This window comes from Sesamum indicum, linkage group LG13 (assembly GCF_000512975.1).
Source record: "Sesamum indicum cultivar Zhongzhi No. 13 linkage group LG13, S_indicum_v1.0, whole genome shotgun sequence".
NCBI classification, from domain to species: Eukaryota; Viridiplantae; Streptophyta; class Magnoliopsida; order Lamiales; family Pedaliaceae; genus Sesamum; species Sesamum indicum.
This window is the reverse complement of record NC_026157.1, coordinates 787,308-812,879: the sequence shown is the minus strand read 5'-3', so window position 1 is coordinate 812,879 and position 25,572 is coordinate 787,308. Positions and strand designations below refer to the sequence as shown.

The 25,572-nt window shown below is 32.9% G+C and overlaps 2 protein-coding genes and 1 long non-coding RNA gene across 4 annotated transcripts in view; 2 read left to right on the top strand and 1 right to left on the bottom strand.

Moving 5' to 3' along the window:
* On the bottom strand, positions 3,368–10,653 carry LOC105176021 (malignant T-cell-amplified sequence 1 homolog). Its single transcript, XM_011098691.2, has 8 exons — positions 10,499–10,653; positions 7,601–7,682; positions 7,414–7,481; positions 7,210–7,307; positions 5,382–5,518; positions 5,132–5,199; positions 4,066–4,129; positions 3,368–3,710 (listed from the first exon to the last, which is right to left on the bottom strand). The coding sequence occupies exons 1-8, from the start codon at positions 10,507–10,509 to the stop codon at positions 3,693–3,695; spliced, it is 546 nt and encodes a 181-aa protein (XP_011096993.1). The 5' UTR covers positions 10,510–10,653; the 3' UTR covers positions 3,368–3,692.
* On the top strand, positions 11,561–19,861 carry LOC105176020. 2 transcript variants are annotated; one of them, XR_002288193.1, is made up of 4 exons: positions 11,561–11,726; positions 15,586–15,690; positions 19,106–19,214; positions 19,325–19,861. It is a non-coding gene; the product is annotated as an uncharacterized LOC105176020 (long non-coding RNA). The 2 variants fall into 2 exon arrangements; XR_848944.2 differs by lacking the exon at positions 11,561–11,726 and having other exon boundaries at positions 15,540–15,690.
* The window catches only part of LOC105176049 (kinesin-like protein KIN-14P), a gene marked incomplete in the record, with an annotated part of 9,230 nt that continues 6,397 nt past the window's right edge, over positions 22,740–25,572 (top strand). The window contains 6 exon segments of the mRNA XM_020698601.1: positions 22,740–22,872; positions 23,203–23,309; positions 24,232–24,353; positions 24,470–24,624; positions 24,710–24,820; positions 25,078–25,321. Of these exon segments, the coding sequence (XP_020554260.1) occupies positions 24,263–24,353; positions 24,470–24,624; positions 24,710–24,820; positions 25,078–25,321 (601 nt within the window).

Here is a 25,572-nt window from a genome sequence, read left to right as displayed (position 1 = left end):
CAAAATCTTTTTGTTAGTACTATCTTAGACACCCGGATGGTCTCATTTCTCCATCTTACTGTGTTTTTTAAAACCCTCCATTCATCACATGTACACAATTGTCTTAATTCCATCTAATGACGAATGAGACTTTCAAGGGCTATATATTCAGTAGCAAATGTAGTGATTCCAGATCTTAACAATTCTCTATCCATGGTATAAATTCCAGATCTTGTCATTATTACGTATGAAGCTAGTAATTCTCTTAACTTCATCCATAGTCGCCTTTATTAATCTTATCTTCTCAATATTCTCTAGCATCAAATAATGTGCCGCATAACGGGCCCATAATAAATGCTTTCTTTTCTGCATCGATATTTCTCCAGTAGCTCTAAAAGAACTTTCATTATCTGTGACAACTTGCACAACATTTTGTTTTCCAATCTCTTCAACTACTCGATCCGTCAGACCAAAAATAAAATTTATATTTATCTCTTTATTTGTACAATCGATGGATGAATGATATATCATAACTCATTCAGAATATATCATGAAATTTATGATTGGGTGTCTTGTTCTACTACTCCAACCATCACACATTATTGTGCATCAAAAAATTGGCCATTTAACTTTCAAAGTGTTAATATATTCTTCGAGTTCCTCAACCTCTTCATTCAAATATATACCATCAATTTGATAACTAGATAGCCCTTTAACTCCAAGTCCCAGAGCGATGGTGTGACACCCCTCCTAAATTACATTCAATTCCGTAATAAACTCACAAAGACATCTAACAAAATTAAGATTTTATATATACCTCAAGAGAATAAATACTTCATAAAAAACTTGGTATAACATTCTTCATTATAACATATGAAAAAGGAGAAGTGTTGTTTCTAGCTATTACATTACTTGAAATACTAATTCGGTCACAGTTTAATATTCTTGTAAATATGTAGCTAGAACTCTTGACTCAAAATGACACTGCTGGCCCACCTACAAGTCTGACAACTGACTTATGCTCTAGCTACATGAGTCACCAAGAGTTATCTCCTAAAAAATACGTGGCAAAGAATGAATTGTCAACTCAGTAAGCACAACTAATTAGCTTATATATATACACACACATATGACACGTACAACAGAAGACCAATTTCATGCAATATCACCAATCAACCAATATTCGTTATGTAATCAAAAGTGCTCAATGGCCATTGTCATGCAGAACCAATACGAGAATCGAACCCCAAGCATAACATAATATTTGACGTTATCGTTTATTTTCTTAGGGCCCTACTTAGCCAAATTGAAGTGAATCACTCAATGGCTTTTTTCGGCTATCATCATCATCATTTCAATGACAATACTTCTTTTTTTTTTTCCCCCGATACCACACAACACAAAATCGTAAGGTAAAACTATTTATCTATATAATATGCTACTTAATTGCTTACATAAAGGTAATATAAAGACAAAATGAACATACACAAAAAAAAAATATTACTTATTCACTTACTTTGAGCTTACCATGATTTAATTAATAGATAGGTAATTATTTAGTCCTCTATTTTATATTCGTGTCCTGTAACAAGTTATAATGCATATAACCAATATATCAACTCAATATTCTCTCTCTCTCTTAATATTTATGTGTGTATAGGGAAAATAATCTTATAAACTTTTTGAAAATGTAGCAAAATACGAGTGGATTTCTTTATATTTATTATGAAAAATATAGCAAAATACCCTCTCTCTATTAGAAATTAACGGGGAGTGCATGACACACGCCTAAATACGAGTGGATTTCTTTATATTTTTTAAAGTCTATTTTGCCCCTTCATATATAAGAAAAAACTAATATTTTAGTTTAGATATATTTTAATAAATTAATTATTATTGATTAATTTCATTTTTTATTTAGTTTTAATTTATTTATTTATAAATAAATTAACTAAATATAAAAGTACCTAAAAATATATATAAAACTTTTAAGAATTAAAAATTCAAATTACCAAATCACAATACAAAGATTGATAAACTAAAATTCACTTTTCAGATTAAAAATTTATATGGATGTAAATAAAAGTCATTTAGAATAATTATATATTGTTAATTAAATTAATAATAATTCAAAATATATATTAATAAATTATATTTTTTTATAAAATATAAAAATACCAAAAAATTATGTCTAATTTTTTTGAGTTATATTATTTTCGAAGAATAATATTTAAACCAAAACTACCAATATATATATTAACTAAAAAAATTAATATTTTTTATAAGTTTGAATTTTTAAAAAGTTCAACTAAAAACAATTTCATTTTTAAAAAATTAAAAATAATTTTTTTTTTTGGCGTCGTATTCTCCATCGGCCTCCTCTCTGTTAGCTGCCTCGTCGGCGACCATTACATGCCGTCGCCTAGCCTGAATGATGGCCCTATTTTTCTAGGCGATGGGGGCGAGATTGCCCAAATCTCGAGCGACCGCGTCTAAATCAAGCCGCCGTCCCTTCAAGAAAAGGGGCAAAGGCGGTGTCGCGCCCTTTTGTGGAGGCGACGGCCGTTTATGTGCGGGAGATGATGACAACATCGCCCAGCCTTGACAATGATGGCTTTGCCGCCTGCCTTGGTAACGATTGTCGTAGCTATGTCAATATATGTATATATATTATATTATATATAATGTATATATATTATATATATAATTATATTAAAAATAAAAAATATATTTGAAATTACTTAAAAACTGAATCGTTCATATTTTAACAATTGAAAATCAATAGTTATAAAAAAAAAGGATAATGGGTAACTCAACACAATTATTAACGCTGTTACGTTTTTTATTAGAATGGGTGAGTGTTCCATATTTTGAAAAACATAATGGATGATTTTTAACTTTTGAATAATTTTGAAAAACACAAGCAAGTTATATGCAATCTATTCTTGTATTTTTACATAAGGTGAATTGATATTCTATATGAAATTAAAATTTAAAAGATGTTTGATTTACAAAATTTGACCAAATCTATCATAATAAAGATTTTGAGGTTAAAAATGTGAAATGTGAAATGAGAGTGGAGGGCCCAGCCCACATCTCACCACAAATTTTGAAAAGCAAAGGCCGAACCAGCGACATCTAACGCAATTTTTCAGTAATGTCAACGTTTTCTAAACAAAAAACACTGAAACGGAAGATAGCATGAGATAAGTGACAAACTTAGAATGGAGCTGTACAATTATCCATAGTGAAAAATAGTTACCATACTCTAATGTCAGTCTGATTATTCCTTTCAAAAAACTGCTCTTTATTTTATATCTCAAAACAAAGAAATGAAACTTATTTGCTCAAAAGGAAATGCCATATCAACTTATGAACTCCGGATGCATTTCTTATGGAGTCTTTTAAGAAAAAATTCTGAAAATTATAAAGAATCCAAGATTCACAAAGAGTTTGGTTTTCCCAGTGTGTACAAGATTCACAAGCATTGATCCATGCTTCAAATGTATGAAAGCTCATACTACAGTTCAACAAGGACCAGCAGTAATTTATACTGCGTTACATCCGAAAACAAAAGTCAGCTGCGAAAGAGGGAAAGGCAACATTTTCCATGAAAAAAATTCTCTGTTTGCCTTGCTACAAAGATCTTGGCAATCAACCCATTTGTAACCTGTCTCTCATAGATGCATCTAAAGCCCTGCGATTTTTCACACTTATTCCAGGCGTTCCATCTGCAGAATATGAAGAAAACCTCATGAATAGATCCTAGTATGTCCAAAACTAGAAGAATTTTTTCAGTATATGCTTCAGAAAATGCAAGTCTACATCAAATTTTACATTCCGTAAAAGCTAAAGAAAGGAATAAAGTTTCATGACTAAGTTAAAAATCAGTAACACCAGACTTAAGCAGGACAGAGTTCGTCTGACTCCTGTGAACTACAGTTGCGAAGTCGACTTTCAAAAAACGGAAGACACAAGTTTAATTTTACCTTTTAACTTATGCAGCATGCATAGTGAACATACACCAGGAAATAGGCTCCTTGAATTGCAGAAAGAGAAGAAAAGGAGAAGTGCAGAAGAGAGTACCTTCCAGAGGCCATCATTAAGATAGTGCATGTTATCCACACCAATTCCTTTGTTGATTGTTCGTCTGCATTTTAAATCATGGTCAGATATATAGCAGTTACGTTCTTCGGCTTTTTCCTTTAGGATATAAACATTGGTATTTTTTAGTGTTATCTATATTTTCCAGCATTTTGGTTGCTAACTGAATCATCTATTTTAAGCAAAAGCAATTTGGTATATCTTCATCCTCCATCATTGAGTTTAAAGCAACAAAGCGTGCAGCAAAAGGATAGGATTAGGAATTTGTAGAAGTTTAAAAGCTACATGCATTGCAACTAAAAATCAACAGCTACTGGGAGACCAGATCTATAATGCTTAGGATAACCCCATAAATATAATGAACTACTGACTGGAGAACAATGCAATGTCCTTTCTGCTTACCTATGAGTAAAACTTTACCATATGTCCCCACAAAGGATATTAAACAGTGTCATAAATTAGACTCAATACCTCGAAGTCTCCTATCTTGTCAAAGACAAACAAAAAAATGGAAGATAAGGATCAAGTTCCATATAAATAACCCAACATTCTCCTGTCCTCTTATTTTGATCATTAGTAGCCCCTGATAGAAATGGAATGAGCTGAAATATAACATTGATCAATTGTATCAATCAGACAGATTAGCATTCAGTTCAGTCGTATTGGTCTACACTTTGAAATACTGGGGTTGAGATCCATCTATAATGATTGGATATTGGATTATTCATTACAAGATAGTTCCTTCTACCAGACCACGAAATATCTTCATTAGAAACAGGAAAAAGGTAAGTACCAGAGGGACATGATTACAAGACCGCTCAGTAGGTGTCAGCCTTATTCAAGACACAGTTAAATAGAACTTTAGAGGCTAATTTGCTATCAAGGCAAACCGGCAAATACAAAGATACCCGGAAAAGCATATCTTTTTCGCAATATGATGTGTGCACAACTTCCAGAAAGTTTGCTTAGGAGTTTGATTAGACAACTACTTCATTTCCAAAAAGATAAAAAGGCACAAACACAGTCCAAAACATATAAGTTAACTTACATATCTTTTGCTGACATTTTTGTGAATCCAATAGCTAGAGCGTGTTGCTTCCCTTCAGCCATTATAGCCTGACAATTGGAAACCCACAAGAGAGTAATTTATTGTTAACCAACGATTCACATTGTTAAATTTAATTGAGAAGATTTACACCTCTCCATTATCTAATCAATAGGTAGTTCATGCCATACAGTAGTTGACCCAAAAGGAATTTTTTATTAAATAGAAAATGTTCCAACATGAAGATTCATACTACGGGAGTTTCTGCCTCTACTTCATCATCCAATGCACCACCAGGAGAAGTGAGCCCTGGGCACATTATATTGGCACCAGCAAGTACAAATTTTATCGCCCCTCTGTCAACTTGAAGCTTTTTCATTATGTTTGGATCTGCCAAAGGACAAGTAGAGGTCATAAATGTAACTTAAGGTTACTCCATACATGAGACCAACTGATATCTGTGGATTTCTGCTACAGGTCAAATACATTGAACTGGTGAGTGGTAAAAATGAACATCCAGTTTCATCAGGGCTTCATTTTGTTATCTACTCTAAATCCGAGTAATTAAGAAGCATAGAAATAGGTGAGGAAAGAAAAGTACAAAAAGATTTCATACACCTGCTATCATGACCTTTAGAGGCGGTTCTGGAGTGCAAAATCATCTCCCATATAAACTGGAGAAACGTGATAATCTTAATCGATAGCCAGCTTATTAACGACATATTGAGACTTGATCAGAGAGATTATCTCCAAATTTTAGTAAGATAGATATCTTCAAAACTTTTATTAACATATGAAGAGAAGTCTATTACTACTATTCTCAACATCGCTCCTCTAGGGTACTATAATTGCCTGAGGTCCAGGGTTGATGGTTTTGGTGATATAGGTAGCATCAAAATGGATTGGAACCCACTACCCAGTGGGCTCCTTTTATTGGTGAAGAGAGGTTGGACAATGATAAATCATAGAGAATTCACAATTATTTAACAAGTGAAGGAGTAATCCCAAGTGGACCTGTCATTCCCATCACAAGTCATGGTCCCATGATATATTTATATCCTGAAGTTCCCCAAGCAGAACGCATAGCATAGTGTGAATCATACAAGGGTTGTCAATTGGTTAATCTTGACGCCAATCCGGATTTAATCTTATTGAACTACTTTTATAATCCCAAATTACATTAAAGATATCCAAATATAAATGGCTTCAAATAAAATATTGCATGATCCAATTCAATGAGGAATCCAGTAAAATTAAGTGAATCTAATTTACCTTACTATAGATCAGAAAACTTTAGAAACTTATTATGATACTATTCACATATTTCATGTAAAGTTACAATAAAAAAAACTTATTTCTTTAGCAGTGAGCATCAAACTAAAAGGACCAAGAAAAAAGCATTACACTAGAAAATTTCAAAGGAAAACACAAATAACTTGGGACGAAATTCACTGGGAAACATCAACCCTTAACCACTTGTTGGTACTTAGCTTTAACGTTATTTTCTAGTATTTCCAGTCCCAGATACTATTGTACCTTTCAGTCATTCCATCGATGTAGAGTGTTACCGGTTTAGGATAAGGTCCAGAATTAATTTTTCGAAGAGCAATTAATTTTTTTTAATCAGGAACATACAGGAAATGCAGCACCCTATAAAATCATCGTAATGATTTAATCCAGTCAACGTACATTAATCCATACTTTTTAAAGCTGTACAAGCCTTTAAGTTCATTGTGGTATGTGAAATTCTCCATTTCTTCTTCTTTCTCCTTTCTTTCACTATGTATTCAGTACAGTTCCCCAACACCCAAGGGCCAATAACTCTTCTTAGGTTTCTTAGCATGATCCTTTTGACCACCACTGTAGAGTTGTCAAATCAATTCCCTCCAAGAGTTAACTATGTTAGACAAAATCATCAGTTTAAGGCCTCTGCTTCTAGCCGCAGATGCTAAGATTACACTAGATGCTATCTTACGTTATTTCAATGGTCAGAGAGACACTTTTTTGCAGTATCTACACCAGGAAATATACAATAGTCCAGAATTAACATGTTTGGTACAGTTCTGAATTGAAACACTTACACTGGTGAAGAAGCCTTAGTGTCGGCATATAAGGTCCATCACGTATGTTGAAAAAAAGAGGTACATTGTTTACCAGAACCAAATTCAGATGATTTGGACTACAAAACATAAAAGGAGAAACATTATCATGTCAGAAGTGGAACGAAGTATCTTGCAATTACATAGAAACCAGATGTTAGTTTTCTGTCAGACAAAAGGAATAACCATTTTGCAACAATAAGTGGTGACTTCTTTGGCAGCAAATCCTCCAACACAGGTTCAAGACCCGGATACTGCAAGAAGAACAACAATACATAATAGTAAGTGTACATCCAAGAAAACATGAAAAGCAAGAAAAAAAATGTTAACTGCCAACGGCAGCAAAAGTAAAGAGAAAAGGCAGCTTTACAACCTCCTCTGCAATACTTTGCCGGATTTTCCGTTGAACAGATGCCTTCACTTGATTTTGGGCAGAAACTTCTTCAGATGAGAACCTAAAGATGACAGATAATAAATAGGTTGAGAATACTTGCATGTAAATCAAGTGAAACGAGAATTCAACAACTTTTTAGACTACTAACCCAAAGGAAACATGTCGAAAGTTTACACTCAAAACCCACTCACGGAATATAGCACACGGTGTAACTCAATTTCAATCAGTGAGAGAATAAGGGAGCACGATAGCAAATGAGGAATAATATGCCTGCTTATGTATCACCTTCCAAGAAAGGACAGCCCCAAAGGGTTAAGGACTTTACAGCAGAATTATACAGCTCCCATGAGTATTGCTGAAGTACTAGAATTTCAGAGTTTACAGCCTTACAACAGAATCTACCATGTATTTATTGCCATTTTGTGCTCTCACTCTTAATTGCCATAACAAAGACAAAGAGCATCGTATATCATTCTTTGTCTTCAGCCCAAAAGAAAATAGTTCAGGAAACTGCTTACCAACTTGCACCATGAAGTCATCCTAGACCAACAGTATGCATGTCAAGGACCGAAACATGCAAAGCATCAAACAGAAGTTATTTACATTCAAGCATCTTAAATGCTAAAACCAATTAATCACGTGATAGAGAGGTGAAAAGATTTCCTAGTAATTTTGACCTCCCTTTCAAATCATCAATTAGGTTGATTAGATTAAGGGACAAGTTAAAGGCTTTGACAAGGTACCCCAAAAACCTCAAAAGATATTGCTCCAGTCCAGTGTCCAGAAAAAAACTTTATTTTTCACTTACTCTATCTGGGATAAGTATAGTAAAAAGATTTTGTTAATATTCAGCTTGTTGATTAGCTTCTATTCCAACTATGATCAGCTATGATCAGACACTAGTCACCTACATTTCAAGCTAAAAAATGCATGTATTCTCAACAAGGACATTATCCAGATAAAATGAAACCAGTCTCCAACAAAGTTTCTAATTTTTCTGGAGAAAGTGATAAAATTATAGTCGACAAATGCACATCCATCTCCAGGACTCTGCAAGTAAATCCCAGGCGCTTCACATACCTCCTCTATCTTTAAATACACCAAATGGAAGTAATTGTATAATGCTGAATTACTTTAACAAGGAGTAGAAAATCTCATCTCAAGAAATTCAACCACCATTCAAACACATCCTATGCCAGGAAACGAACTACAATTTTCTATCAAGAGGAGAACCTTGTCAAAAGCTTCAAAAAGTGAATTTAGAAGCTTCCAACTAGAACCTTGCCCATCTTGAGCTCGCATACACCCTCATATATAGAAATGCAGTATTACCATATAGCATTGTTAAATCTTTCTCACTATCTTCAAATCAACCTTCATGCATCTGTACTGGTTTGCAATATATTAACCTGACCCTTCCAGAACTTGCTTTATGATATTCCCGTTATGACCTAAATGTTCTGCTTCTCACAAACACTCATGTCGAATTAATGTCCACTTTGTCACAGATAAAAGTCAAGCTATCTAATATTTTACCAAGTTATCATGTGCATTCTTTTAAAAAAAAAAAAATTGAAGCAATCAGACTTTCTACCCTAGTATTTTTTTATGGTTTAATATGGTTAAAATACTCAATGTGATATTAAAATATCGGCAAGTTGATTGATCAGCACCAATAGACATTCAATTATGGTTGGATGTAGTAATAAATAACCAGCAAAGGCAAGCTGCAGAATTATCCTCTAAAGTAATAAATACAGAGAACATTCTGCTATAATGTCTTGGAAGATAGTAATTGTCCTAGAGCTGATTTCCAAGGTTCGGATCTGTACCTGATTTTTAATAGTATGATTCCCCCCTCCCCCCTACATAGACAGGTGGATAGACGCCGAACAACAAGACACCATTGTTTTGATAATCCATGACTGAGGAAGCTTTTGTCTGGTCTTTTAAGATTGGTTCATGATATTCTAACAAAGCATGGAGGACAATTCACATAGTAATAGTAGCTTATATATTGCAGCCAGAATACAGAAACTGGAATAATAGATACTTCATACACAAATAAGGAACCATATCAGGATAAATTAAACAAGAGGAACAAAGAGAAGTACCCATAAAGTTTGATAGACTACCAAGGGAAAGCAAATGATATTCATAGTTCAACCATAGAATTACGGCTGGACATAACATAAAAGATAATGTGAAAAACCACCTCTATATTGCATAAGTAAAAGAAACAGAGCAGCTGAAAATTTTGTCTTGTCAAACAAAATATGTCATCACTGTAGTTCATAACTTCACTTCGCAACATTATGATAGCAAGAGCAGCCTTTTCGCTGATAAAAGTGTCGAGGGTTGCAAATCAATACTCTTTTAAAAATCCTTCTCTGGACAGAAGTTGATCCAACTATCGAAGCAAATTCTCCAAACAAAATAGTTGGAGACACACATCACCACCACAAAAATCTCAAAGTACGGACGAAAAAAGATCGTATTTTCTATCACAAGCAGAACCCACTAATTACCAACCGCAACACTCCCGAAAAATAAAATGTAAGAAATGAATAACTTCCATGTGCTTTCTATATTCTCACATATCAGATCATAGCAGAAAACGAACATATAACAGAAGCCCAACAAGGGTTCATAGTGTAACACAAAAGAAATTCAATAAATTGCTCAAGAAATAAAAAATCTTCTACTCCAAGAGGTAGCAGTTTCAACTTGTGATGAAAGAAAATGTGTAAAATTACCATATAAAAAATGAAAACAAAAGTCTATATTTTCATCTAGAAACATGTTAATACCAATTGAGTACGATAGTATTCAAGAAAATGGTTGACAAAGAATCAATAAGAAAAATGTCGAACTTACTTTTTAAACATTCTTACTGGGAGAGAGAGTAGGGTTTTGGTTTATAGCGAAACGCAAAATGGGATTGAATCAGTTCGTTTGAAATTGATGAATGCGTTGTAATGAAGCCAAGAAGTAGGCTGTCCTAGTAAATTTGTAAATGCTCCCAATATTTATTTTCTTGCTTAATTGCAAATCCTGTTGTTATAAGTAGAAGAGTAAAATACACTTTACTCCCTTGTATTTTGTTTATGACAACATTTTACTCTTTTGAATTTTAACCTGCTTTTTGAGATTTTATTTAATTACAAATATTCTCTCATTATTTAAAAAAATTATAAATATATTTTTGAAATTACAAATATCCTCTATAATTAGTTGTCATAAGAAAGTATTTGTTGGAGTATTTGTAATTTTAATGGGTATTTAAAATTATCACAAATGTCAGGAGGTCCCGTTGTAATTCTCGAAGTGAATGGTCAATGTAGTTGATTAATTAATCTCGTTAAGTTCGAAGGTGCAATTACCATGTTATCCTCTAAAATTATTATGTCATATCTGCAACACATGGCTGCTAATTGATATTTCGAAAATAATCAAATTATTTTGTTGTTTATAACTTTATTTGAGCTACTATTAGATAATTTTTTTCTAGACTAAATTGTAGATGTCATAATCGACTTCAGTGCGAAGCACATAGACTTCAAATTATAGCAAAAAAATTGTCGGATATTTCAATTTAAATGTATTTTGCTTTAAAGAATGTAGAAATATTCTACGAACTCTTCTTGGTTTTGTTTTTCATGTTTCTATTCAAGTTGTTACTCTAGTAATTTTTTCAAAATAAATTGCGAAGATTAGAAACTCGCATGAGTGTGGAATGCATGGACTACTATTGGAAAAATAATGACATATGACCAAATAAAATAGGCCCAAAAATATATCCACCTAGAGGGTTCAAGGCCCAGCTACTTTGGCCCACTCACTTAACCCAAGTCCCAACCCACAACCATGAATCCGACCCGCCTGACCCGATTGGTATTACTAATTAAATGAATTTTACTCTATTTGATATCTACCGCCCATTTCCCTTCTTCTTCATTAACAGTGTCATCCCATCTCCTCTCTCTCTTCTTCATTTCTTGCGGTTTTCCCATGGATGTTGGGACTTCATCCACCGTCATTTTACCTTGGCACTTACAACTGAAGCCACCTTAAATAAGTGGTCGATTCATGGTTGTAAATAGAGGTTAGTGCGAAAAAAGAAAACTAATATCTCTTCTTCTCCTTCTTGACTGAGATCTAAAAGTTCTTTGTGAACTTGGTTGTGAGCCTTTGTGAAATATCTCTGTGAAAAAAGGCTAAATGCCTAAAGCATTGTGAGCAACCGTGGGTGTATTTTAGGCTGTTGATCTTCGTGATCCTGAGAAAAGCCAAAATACGGATCTGGTTCTTGAGCCTCTTAGTGTTCGGTTTTTCCTACTGCTTTTACTTTGTGTATTGTAAATTTATAATCTATTTGTAATTTTAAGAGTTTTGTACCCACTGGTACTGTAATAGTATTAGGGTCTCCACCCAGCAGTGGTATCAGAGCCACGGTTGCTCTGATCTGAAAGACGCACGGTAACATCTAACCCTACTCCTCTATGTTACCACTGTTATTTTTGCCGTTAATATAATCGTTCCACTTAATTAAAACTTACCGCGGTTTTATTTTTCCCTGATCTCCCACCTGGCTGGACACCTAAGGTCGTCGTGTATCTGGTTAGGTATTAGGTTGGAAAGTTCTCGGTTTTAACTGGAAAACTTTGAGATACATCTTTCGTTATTGTCGAATATTGCCATTGTAATATCTAGCAATATTTCTTTGAATTTTTGGGTGTTTTCTTGCAAAATTTACTGCTAAAATTTTCTGTCGTTATTGTGACATTTTGCTAACATTAATTGTGGAAATTTTCTGTCATTATTGTGATATTTTTTGCTGAGATTAATTGTTGAAATTTTTCTGTCATTATTTTTCTGTTTCTACTTGATTTTTGTGTATATATCTGTGTTGAAAAATCTGTTTTTGAAGAAAAACTTTTTCAAAAAATCTAGTCAGGTTTTCTGAATTTTTTTTTAAAAAAATAGAAAAATATTTTTGGTAATTTCTGAAATTGTAAATCTTTAAAATGGCAGGATATAATCTTTCTTTTGATGGTAAAAGCGATTTTTCAATTTGGGAACAAAAAATAAAAGGAATATTAATTTAACAAAAGGTTTTTAAAGCAATTGAAGGCAAATATATCGAAGGGGTTTCTGAAGAAAAGAAACTAGAAAACGATGAATACGCCTACTCTTCCATAATTTTAAACCTATCTGATATAGTCCTTATAAAAGTTGAAAAACAAGTTTCGACAAAAGATTTGTGGAAAAAAATAGAGGAATTATATACAGAAACGTCCTTGCCAAGTAAATTGTTTTTACTCGAAAAGTTTTTTCGTTGTAAATTGAATTCGTCCAAAAATATAAATGAAAATTTAGATGATTTCACAAAATTGATTCAAGACATTCAATTAATAGGTGATAAGAATATTGATGATTATTCAGCCATTTTCTCGTTAAATGCAATCCCTGATGATTATAGCGATGTTAAAGCTGCCATTAAATACGTTAGAGATAATATTGGTCTTGATACCGTTATCAACGGTTTAAAGAGTAAAGAAATTGATCTAAAGACTAATAAACCGTATAAGGAACAAAATGAGGTAAATTTTATTAAAGAAAAAACCAAAGTATAGAAATTCCTTTCATAAAAAACATAACAAAGAAAGGAATAAAAATTATAGCAGTTCTGAGTCTAGTGATAACGATGAAGACGCTAAGGAAGAAAAACATAAAGATGGGAGATGCTATAATTATGGTAAAAAAGGTCACTTTATAAAAGATTGTAACAGATAAAAAAAGTCTGATAAAAATAATAAAAAGAAGAAACAAAATTAGTGCTTGAAGTAGAAGAATTAACAGTTTATTGATTTTTGTATCAATCCATAATTCTTCACCTTGTGATCGCTATGTGCAATTCTTATGCTAAGTGCATTAAAATATTTTTGTAGAAAATAATGATAAGTCTTTGTGACGTTACCTTAGTGGCAAATCAGTCTTTATGTTATGAGCCTCGGTGGCTAAGTTCTTTTTGTAATTGAACCTTTGTGGTTGTTTGATTAGCCTTAAGCCTGTGTAAGGCTATAGAAAAAATAGCTTTCAGTATCATATGAATAATGTTTAGTCTCAAAATGAATGTACATTCACCTTGGAAGATGACAACTAGGCTATGGCCTAAGCTAAAAGGGCTCAAGATCTCATCACAGACCCAAGGAAAATTCTTAGACATCACTACTTGGTTGGAGCGATGGTAGGAAGATGTGACATGCGATTGGACCGCATCACATCAGCAAAAATTAAGGTAGACCTGTGAGACTAAGCAGGTATCGCAAATTGCTCATGACTAGATTAGTTTGAGAAACATGGGTAGTTGGTTTTAAATCAAGTGGGAGATTGTTGGAATAGGTGACCAGAAAGAATTTGAATTCAAAACTATTCAGTGACACATATGTTCTCATGAATATGGTAAGTATTCATCCTTGGCATATGTGTCTGTTGTGTTTACTAATTACGTCAAACGTTACATTAGTATCACAACAAATGCTTACAGACTAATTAGATAATCCATGTGGTTGGGTTGCCAAATTTAGTGGAAATAATTATCATTTTATAGTGAGATGCATGCAACAAAATCGGATGTAATTTCATCCAAAAAGTCTAATGGTTTTCAAACCATAAAAAACCACCTTTGACCTTTCAAAAGTGGTTTTCATCCCTCACTTAACACTTTAAATGGGGCTGGTACAAAAAAGGTGCAACATTTTTTTTTTATGTGGGACCAAAGTGCTAAACTCATATAATGTGGGATCAAAATTACAATAGTACCTATCAGGTAGAACTAGAAGTGGATTTTTCCCTCTTCTGAACTTTCAGAAGATCTTGACTAGATTCAAGAGAGTGGAATTGAACTTCTATTACAGAGAAACCAATAGAGTGGCCAATTTCCTTGCTTAATATGTGGCCAAGAAAGAACTTTTTGAGATTATATGATGATTGTCCAAACTTTTTACTTCCTTTTGTTCTAAACGATACATGATATCAGAGATGAAAAATTAAAGACGGAATTAAATCCGTCTGTATCAAAAACAGATTTAGATACCGAAACTTTTCTTTATGATAAATTATTAATAATTTCTATATCAAAGATGGATTTAGAGACGGATACATTATTCCGCTATATTATATTTCGCTTCTATTTTCATCTCTGGTACTATTAAATGATTGCTTAAAAAATCGAGATAGCCGACACTTAATTTTTTTTTGTTATTTCCATATGCATTTACTTAGCTGTTTTAATTTTAATTTACCGACGGAAATTTTTGTCTTTGAAGTTGTAAATAGAAATTCTTTTATTTATGAACATATTAATTAAGTTGAAAAATTTTATATGACATGATAAAATATATATATTTGTATAATTATAATGTATTAAAATTTTACTTTAGTCAATTACAATAAAACTAAAAGTAAATTTTTTATTAATTTTTTTATTTTAATAAAAAGCACACATTCCTCTTAATATTTTCTATCACCAGCGACCACCCCTCTCTTCTTCTTCCTTGACCTAAGGTTTTATCTCTTCCCAACTCCTTCCTCTCACCTGCAACCACTAGGGATGTTCATAATTCAGTTAAACCGATCGAATCAAATAGAAACAAAAATTCGATTCGATCCAAAAGCCGAATTGAAAAAAGAAGTTCGGTTTTCATTTTTTATCAAAAAAAATCGATTTTTGATTCATTTTTTTTTCTGGTTCAATTAACCGAACGGAATTGAAAAATCGAATTCTTTTATATATGTTTAATTTTATTAATTATATATATTCTATATTACATAATATAAATAACTAATGTACTTAATATTTATTTAATTTATATAAAATAAATTATATAAATAAATATATATATTTGTATTTGACTTGAGAACCTTTCTCTCCTCTAACTCTCTCTCTCGACGGCGGGCAGAAGCAGAAAAGAAAAATTGTGGAGAATTCTCTCCTCTAACTCTCTCTCTTGCACGCGGACGGCTCCGACTCCATCGGCGCAGCTTCACTCCGACGCCATTAACAGGTAATTTTTCTTCTTTGTAATTTTTTTTACAGTTTGTAGAAGAAATTTAAATACTTCAAGATGTCTGTTGAAATGCCTGATTGAAGACCCTACGTTCTTCTCACTAGAAAATTCATTTTTTTGGCTGAAATTTGTCGAAAAACGAACCAAGGGCTACGTGGCTTCAGAATGATGGTTAGACTTTCAACTTGTCTAGATGCATTAAGCTCTCACCTTTCAGATTCAACCAATACTTTTTTCTGGTTTAGTTAAGAATATACATCCAATGTTGGATGAATGGGTTATAGAGTTTTTCCCCTAGTGTTATTCTACGGTTAAAGTATTAAATTCATAAAAGGATGTACATATCTATTGAAGTAGACATCTATGCTGAAATATTGACTTCGGCAAAGGTGGAATAGGACTAGGACCCTGATGTTTCCCATTTCTTAACAAGGCTGAGTTATTTCATTTCTTTCTTTGGTGACAAGAAAAGATTGGTGAAAAGACATCGAAAACATCTCCCTGTTTGAGTTGAGGAGTACTGAAACTGCAGTAGGATCCTTTTGGAGAGTCTGTTTTGTGTATTGATGTGGTAAAGAAGGGAAAAAGTTTCACCTCAAACTAGGCAGTGTTAACCAACTATTTCTGAGAGCTGAAGTCCAAAATATGGAAAAGGGAGTTGTTCTCAATGTGCCTTTGAAATTCTTATTGCAGCCACGTATCTGTCTAACAATGCTTTGCACTTCAATCTATTCTTGTATAAGTTTAAATTTGATTTCATATTCTTTCTCTCTAGTCTCTAATTAGTGATACTTTGTCATTTATCCAATACCATGATGTAGAATTGTTCATACAAACTTGTTGCTCTCAGATGAGAATGCATGTAGGTTTCATACACAGATAATGGACCTTGGATTTAGGCCATCTTTTACCACCAGTAAATAGTTCTAACGACATTTCTTGTTTATGTTTAAACCCAGTGGCTGTATTTGACACCTCTGGATTATTTAGAACCTAATAAGTAATATGTGCGCTTTACGTCTCCTCCTGAAAATATCATTGATCTTTAAAATAAGTTGGGGCCTCATATTTGAATATGGAACAGAGACTGGACTTAGACAATTTGTTCAGTCCCAATCAATTTGTTCAATGTATTGACATATTTGAGTTTTGTGCATATAACATGAATACATAACATATAATATATAAAATGAAACACTAAATTAAAGTAGAACTTTGATTATGATTAGAATCTTCCACTAAACTCTAACTGGTTTCTTCTCATCCTAAAATCGAACTATCATTTAGCTAAATACTTCTTTATTTGATTGAATGTTAGTTTCTCTTTTCTTATATCAGTAGATCAAAAACCTTGGTCCTCAAAATAATGGCTGATTAAGATATCAAACAACAAGTTACATAAATCTCATTCTCCTTTAATTATATTTTTTTTATCAAGCCTCCTTGTCTATCTCTCATTTATTTGTTCTTTTCTATTTTCTTTACTCAATCCTCTTTTCTATTAATTATGTGAATATGTAAGTAAAATCCTTTTCACATGTTGCAGATTTCTAGTTATTCTAAGATATAAGATTGTAGACATTCTCCTTTGATTTAGAGCCGATCAATAAGTTGTTTTCAGTAAAAGTTTGTAGCTTATATTTAGGACAAAATGCATAAAACCCCCCTGTATTTTAAAAAGTCTGCAAAAAACCCCCCTGTTTTCAGAATAGGCTAAAAGCTCCCATGTGTTTTGTAAAACTCAGCTCAATCGCCCCCTCTCCGTTAAATCCAACCAACGGTGTTAATTGTTTACAAAATGACCGTTATACCCTTACAAAATGACCGTTATACCCCACCTACCCCCACTGCTCCCCCACCACCACCACCACCCCCGGCTTCCCCGGCGACGAGATTTTGTTAAAATCATCATATCTCCATAAATTCTTTACCAAATTGAGTGAGGCCGGTCTCGTTAGAATCTTCTTGAAGAGACGAGTCTGATGGTGGTGGTCTGAGATCGAGATTCGATCGGGCGGAGATGAATTGACGGCAAACATGTTTGGCGATCGTTACTTGAGCCCACTCTCTATGATTGATGAAAACTCAAATTGAAGGTATGGAAATGTTCGTCTTGAAGAGAGGATTCTAATGATACCATAGGCTGTTGGAAATTCGTCCGGACGGCGCCGGAAACTTAGAAATAAGTGGCGAAAAAGGGGCGAAATAGCAGATTTTCTTTCCTTTTTTTTAATTTTTTAATTAATTTTAATTATATTAATTAAAATATATTTTAGTTAATTAAGAATATGTTAAATAATTATAATAATTAAATATTTTGGGCTAATTAATAATAATTATTGTAATTAAATATATATTTTAATTAATTAAAAATAGTTTTAGATTTAATAATTAATAATTATAAAATTATTTGAATTTAAATATAATATAATTTAATATTTAATATTAAATAAATTAAATAGAATTTAATATTTTGATTTAAATTTAATACTTATTTTTAGGGTTTGAAATGACAAAAAAAAGATACAAAACAAGTCAAAAATTTCTTTGTATAATATATAGACTCATAGAGGGGTATTTTAGTTCAAATTATCATTAAATATGAACCTAAACCGCAGAAAATGACTACCAAACGCAGCAGACGCACGTCTCATTGACTTCCCGTTAGTTGCTAACAGACTGGGGGTTTTTTGCTGATTAAAACAAAATAGGAGGGGGTTTTAGCCTATTCTCAAAATAGGGGGGTTTTTTTGCATACTTTTTAAAACACAGGGGGTTTCATGCATTTTATCCCTTATATTTAGAACAACTTCCAAATTTAGTTTCTTCCTAACTAGTTAAATTATTTCTGTCAAGTATATCTAAAATCGCTAAAAAATTGCAGAATCATGAATGTTGACATAGTTGGATGTGGATGCGCTTGGATGATAATGGGTTTCTTTTAGATATATTCGTAACAAAGGTTGATCAGGAGCTCTTGAACTTTGCCTTTGATAACCCACGATTTCTGAATAATGGACAAATCAAATGAGGAAGGTGTGGAATGAAAATGCGAGTGATCGATTTAAAGAGATGACGTACAAATCTAAAGAAAATGCACTGAATGATGCTCACAAAAAATTACGTAAAGAACTAGAGATGAGTGATATGATTGATAGAGGTCCTTATTGTTTTAATAATCAATTATGGAATCTACTAGTTTAGAAGTATTATGACTCAAAAGATTATGTAGGAAAATGTCGAGCTGCCCGAAAAAATCGTTTGACTGAAAAAGATGGTTCGATCACAAAACACACTGGTAGTTCTATTCCTATAGGGGCACATAGACAAAAAATGGTAAGTTTTAAGTATAAAATTTTTAGATATTTTTTATGCAATTTTATGTGAACTAATGTTGTTTTGTAAACTATAGGAAAAAGAATTTGATAGAGAAGTGACTGATCTTGAGATATTTCAAAGATGCCATAGAAAAAACAAAAGATATTGGGGAGTTCATCGACCACAAATCCAAAAGAATTAGTGTAAGTATAATTTGTCATTGGTATTTAAATATTGGTTGGTATATATATTGAGAAATTTTGTTAGACTTTTATCACATAAATGTTCTTTTGTATCTAATGTACTTGCACAGGAAGAATACCTTGCAAAAATGGATGGTACTGATGTTTCTTCCCAGTCTTCATTCGATCTCTCAACTTGGTATGATATAACTGGAGATCCTTCTAAAGAACGCTTATATAGATTTGAAAGTGGCTCGTCATCTACAAGTGTAAGTTCAGTCAATTCTACTCTTACACCATTTGAGGAGAAGCTTAATGAGTTAACAAAAATTGTGGAAGAATTATCAAGACGACAAGAAGAAAATAGAAAATTGCTTCAAACTATTCTTGAAGAAGCTCGAAAGAGGGAGGAAGAGGCTCAAAAGAGGGCGGCTAACCTACAAGAATTGGTTCGTAAATTACTTCAAGTTGTGAGATACACAAACCATCAATTTGTTGGTGGGTCTGGACAGCAAGAGCAACAACATTCCAAGAAAGATCATTAGTTTTTTTTTTTTTTTCCTGTTGATTGTTTATGACTTAGTTTATGTTGATTTGAGTTGTATTTTAACTTACTTTTGTTGGTTTGGGAGTGCAAACATTGATATTATTTGGTAGTATTTGGATGATACAATTATATGTCCTCATCAATATGGTAAGTATTCATTCTTGGCATATGTGTCTGTTGTGCTTATCAATTACGTCAAACGTTGCTTTTATATCACAATAGATGCCTACAAAGCAATTAGATAATCTTATGTGGTTGGGCTACAAAATTTAGTGGAAAAAATTATCATTTTATAGTTGTGTTAATTTTGATTCTGAAGACTTGGATGCAGCAACAGAAGACGAAGAAGATTTCAGAGTAATGGAACGAGGAAGATGATGAACAATAGCTATTTTATTTTTAGTCGTGCTCCGCTTATAAAAGCGTGTTTTAACAAGGACGCTTTTATCTGTCCATTGGACCTTTTTCATTTTCTTTATTTTCTTGATTTCTTGGCTTTGGTTGGTTAGTTTGTTATTTTCCCTCTTCCTCTGAATATGTATATATTTTCCTTTCAAGGCCGTGTAATCTGATATTGGAGGATATTCTTCTTTCTCTGATTTTACAAGAAACAACACTATGAATTCCCTTTCTTTCTTCTGCATTACATATTGCTTCTCTGCGCCTGAGTTCTAACATAGTGAGATGCATGAAAATTGTGACAAAATCGAATATAATTTCATCCAAAAAGCCTAGTGATTTTCAAACCATAAAGAACCACCTTTGACTTTTCAAAAGTGGTTTTCATTTCTCACTTAACGGTTTAAATGGGGTTGGGACAAAAAAAGTATAATACTTTTTCTTTCTTTGGGACCAAAAGTACTAAACCTGTAACATGTGAGACCAAAGTTATACTAGTACCTATCCAGTGAAACTAAAAGTGCAATTTTACGTGTTCTAAACTATCAGAAGATCTTGACTAAATTCAAGATAGTGGAACTGAACTTCTATTACAGAGAAACCAATAGTGGCCAATTTCCTTGCTTAATATGTGGCCAAGAAAGAAACGTTTGGGATTACACGATGATTGTCCAAAGTTTTCACTTCCTTTTGTTCTAAACGATATGGAACAATCATTTACAAGAATATACCAATCTCTGTAATAGACTTATATATTACTATAGTTTGATGCTATAAATATTATTATGTTAAAAAAAATTATATATATATATATATATATCTTCATAAATAATCATATTTCTTGATTCATTAGTTTTACAAATAATTTCGTATTTTTTACACATTTAAAGTTAATTTATTTTATTACTTTTAATTAGTCACACGTTCCATCTTTCTTCTCTAATTCAATAAATAAATATCATTGATGGGGAATAAATTAGAGGTAAATAATTCAAGGATATGTGGCTAACATTAAGATAAAAATCTCACTTCTTCAACTCGGCCAAAAGGTCCCTCTTACAATCATTCGATAACCTATGTATACATCTCAAGACATTTAATTAGGGCATATAAAAAATCAATTTTACCCCTCAATTAATTGATTAGTATACACCATGCTTTTTCCATAATTGTTTTAGTATACTAGATATTGTGACGCGCTATTTTATATGCATATAATAAATAATTTTTTATCTATTATATTACATTAAAAAAAAAAAGAAAAGAAAACTAATTTATTTAGATAAATTAGTTACATATCTTATTAGTTGAAGGTCATTTTTTGCTTCACAAAAAGTTAGTGTAGTGATGTCATTAATCCTTGTTTATGTGTGTGGATTGTCTTTCCTTTATATGTTAACTAACCGTTGTGGCACGCCGTCCTGCATGCATACAGTGAATAAATTTTTTACGTACTTTAAAATTTTTTAGAAATAATATTATAAATAAATATAAAATATATAAATCAGTACATTATATTAAAAATAAAGAAAGAAAAAAAAATTAATTTATCAATTAATATAAAATTTAAAAAGTTAAATAAATATTATTTTATCAAGTGAAGTGAATTTTAATTTTACAAAAAATTGGTACAGCAGTAAATCTGCCAAATCCCCTCTCCCCCTTACCCTCCCCCTCTCTCGCGCCCATAAACCCTTCTCTTTCAGTTGTCACCTCCTTCCCCCTCCCCTCGACGCCCTAAATCTGCCAAATCCCCCCTCCCCCTTCGCCTCTAATTTCTCAGCTCCCAATCCAATTGTCTCCGTCCCCTTTCTCCCCTCTCATCGCTGGCTCGCCCCCTCTAGGCCCCACCCCCCTGTTGCTAGCCCGACAATTCCCATCATCCTCCCTAGATATACACACACATATAATTTTATTTAATACATATATTTTTAATTAAATATTATATAGATATATTACATAACTATATACTTTAAAATTTAGACAGTTGATTAAATTAAGTAAAATCTGGACAATTTATCTTATTAGTTAAAATTGAAATCCATAAGGATATAAATGTAATTTTATAATTAAAAAATTACAAAAAAACTCTAAAACATGCGCTCGAATTCATTGAGAAGCTTAATTTTTATTATAAAAAAAACACACGATTCAATTATTATTCTTTTTATAAAAAATAAATTACCCATTTACAATATCAGATATATATTCTTCCTAGAAAACATGGATTCACATTTGACTATGTATTTTAATATTTGACGCATTAAAAGAGTTTCTTGGCTTTGTATTCCACTCAGGTAAAAAGTCAAGAGACAAAACTGCCAATAGAGTCTGGCATAAAATGCATATAATACTTAGAGAAAGAAAATTATAGAAGCAGAGCTCTCCTAAGTTCGCGGGAAATTGACAGGTCTCCGACCCTCCATAGAATCCCAACAGCACATGGAAGACCAACCACCCAAAAATGACTATACGGGAAAGAGAGTAAAAGAACATACACACACAACTACACGCATACTTTTATACTGGAAGACAGAATTCAGATTGCTGAAACCTGTTAGAAAAACTATTCGCATCCCATGCATTGAATAATAGAACGTGCATAGGTTTAGGCCTCTTCATTTTCTTGAAGGTTCTTGGTTTGTGGTGTTGACACTCTCCAATAATTGCTAAAACTACTCCGGTTTCTTGATCAAGTCTTGGGCTTCCGTTCCTGTTCGTTCTCATCATAATGTGAACTTCTTATCTTGGTCGTTCTTGATTTGTAGACATTACAGTAAACGACATGTGTTTGTGAGTATGATATGCATGGGGATAAGTCGGGATGGCTTGTGTTTCCTTCATTTTTTCAGGTTTCTATTTCTGGGAGTCTCAAGAAATGTTGATTTCATACATTGCAGTTTGACCTTTAAAGATGTGTTCGAGAATTTCAAAGTTTTGTGTCCAAGTTAGGATCTTTTTGCAAAATAATATTCGCAGATATGATACACAGATATCTTTTTGTTTGGGTTTCTCTCTTACCTCTAAATGCATGCATTTCTAATTCAGTTTTCTGATTCCTAGATTCGTAATCCCTGTTGCTGGGTATTCTTGCCGCTCAACTTTCAACAATTAAAGAAAATTTGGTTGTCTTGATTGAGTTTTCCATTGCCTTAATGATTGAATCTCAGGTTTGTGGATTCATATTAATTACTACTGTTTTTGGTTCTTTCTTTCCGTGGCATTCTATATGATATGGGTTTGTTAAAAACGAACCAAGCAAGACCAAAAAGGAGATTTTAGTGTCCGATACATGAATTCCTCCAAGAAATAATGAGAATGTATGTCAACTGTTAATTTATTCTATCAAGGGACAGAATGGTAACAGAGAACTTAATAAGCATTGAATATTGTAATCTGTCCATGTATGGGTGAATTGTTTCCTGTAAATCTTAAGTTTCCCTAATCTAGTCAAATTAAAGAAAAAGAGAGCTTTTCTTTCTCCAGTTGCAACTATTCTTATGATTTTTTTCTACAGAAGTGAGGGCTTGGAATCAGCTGTGAACTAAAGTATGTTCGACTTTCAAGTATTTGCCACCACTTAAGAAACCATGTGACAGTTAAATTTGATCCATATCATCTCAGTGTCTCACACATTCATGATCTTTTGGAATATTTATCTGTAGTAGCCTCATACCTAGTTTCACATATTAGTTCAGCATGCAATGTGCATCAGGGCCTCTAATGCTTACTCCATATCAAAGGAAATTTATCCGCACAAAGAGTTGAGATTCACCAATGTTTATGATTCAGTTCAGAGTATTGCTTTTTTGTTTACAAGCGATTAAGATAGCAATTTAGCTGGAGTGTATGCAAGCCTGAATTATTGACTTGCTATTGTCAAATAGTGCTTGAAAATTTCATTTCGGGATCTTCACTTGTTCACTTCGCCTTTTCGTCTATCTGCATCTTTGAAACGTTATAGTAATTTTTCATCTTTATCTGAAGAATCTTGGCCCTTCTGCGCTATTAGTTACCACTAAATGCTTCTTTTCTATATTTGGATTGTTTTGATTTTACTTTTACATGCATGTAATAAGCTGAATTTCACAGTATTTCAGTGTATACTATCAAAATTTCCACTATGGATCGAGAAGGAAAAGATTGTGCTAGATTCAATAACTCGAGCTTTTCCAGCAATAGTGATATATTTGAACCCCCTTCAAGTAACAATGGTAAGACTAATGATGCAAAACATTTTGTTCTCTTTTGCTGTAGCTAATAGTGTAGTTGAACAATACGAGATATTGACTTTTCCATGCCCTTTCTCTTGATACTTTTGCGGCTACAGCTAAGCAGCGGGCAACTTTGATAGAATGGTTAAATAGCACTCTTGATCTAAGTTTGCCAATAAATGCTTCAGATGAAGAATTGCGAGCATTCTTGGTTGATGGATCTATCTTGTGTCAAATACTAAACAAACTAAAACCCGGTTCGGTAACTGAGGTAGCTGGATTCGATTTGATTCCCTACATGTTTTTCAAGTGGATTGGAGTATGGATTGATATAGTTTTTTCATTATCTTTTCTAGTGTGGTGGATCAGTTCATACTCCAAAATCACGGTTGGGAAATGTCCAAAGATTTTTGTCAGCAATGGATGAAATGGGGTTGCCAAGGTTTCAGGCAGCAGACCTGGAAAAGGTAATGAGATGTATATGATAGCTCTCCTCCTGAGTAATAGATCTTATGGAGATATGCCATTTGCGTACTGTCTTATTAACTTCAGCTAGGAAATTACAAGGCAAACTGTGAAATGTGTGCAATAAAACAAACAGTATGGCATGATTAAGCTGTTAAGCTGAGCATCTGACGTACTTTGTTCGCTTTCCTAGTTAACTCTTTACATGTTATTGATGTGTTCATCTTCCCTAAATTTATGATACCCTTGTCTTGTGTAGGGGTCTATGAAAATTGTCTTGGACTGCCTTTTAACACTACAAACACAGTTCATGAATATTGGGAGGTCTAGGAGTGATCCCAGTTCAAGATGGAAATTATTAGGTGAGCGCCCAGTAACTGGGGATACTCTTCCAAGGGAAGAATCCCCTCGATTTCTCTCTTCCCCACCATTTGGAGAAGACAAGAAGAAGTTAGTAATAGACTCAAAGTTTCAGCGTGCATTGCGTAGTCGCACAATGACAGGTGTTTCTCCCTTTTCTTCACTCTTTTCGTATTTTCTTCTTTGTGTATGTGTGTGCACATATGAGAGCAATGAATCAACTCTTTTCAAAGATACATTTGAGACTTCCAAAGTTTTGGATCCGATATTTTACCAAATCATCTTTGAACTATTTATGCCATATGAATGGAATAATGTTGTGAACTTGATATATAACTATGATCATACCTTGTATCCTGAATGACCAATGCTACTTTCATATATATTATTTTCC

Bases quoted from the DNA above. Each gene is read 5' to 3' on its own strand.
- LOC105176021 (XM_011098691.2), bottom strand. The intron at 7,308-7,413 runs GTTATTCCTTTT...TATGTTTTGTAG, and splicing joins CCACTTATTGTTGCAAAATG to TCCAAATCATCTGAATTTGG. The intron at 5,519-7,209 runs GTAAGTGTTTCA...GTCCTTTGGCAG, and splicing joins ACTAAGGCTTCTTCACCAGT to ATCCAAACATAATGAAAAAG.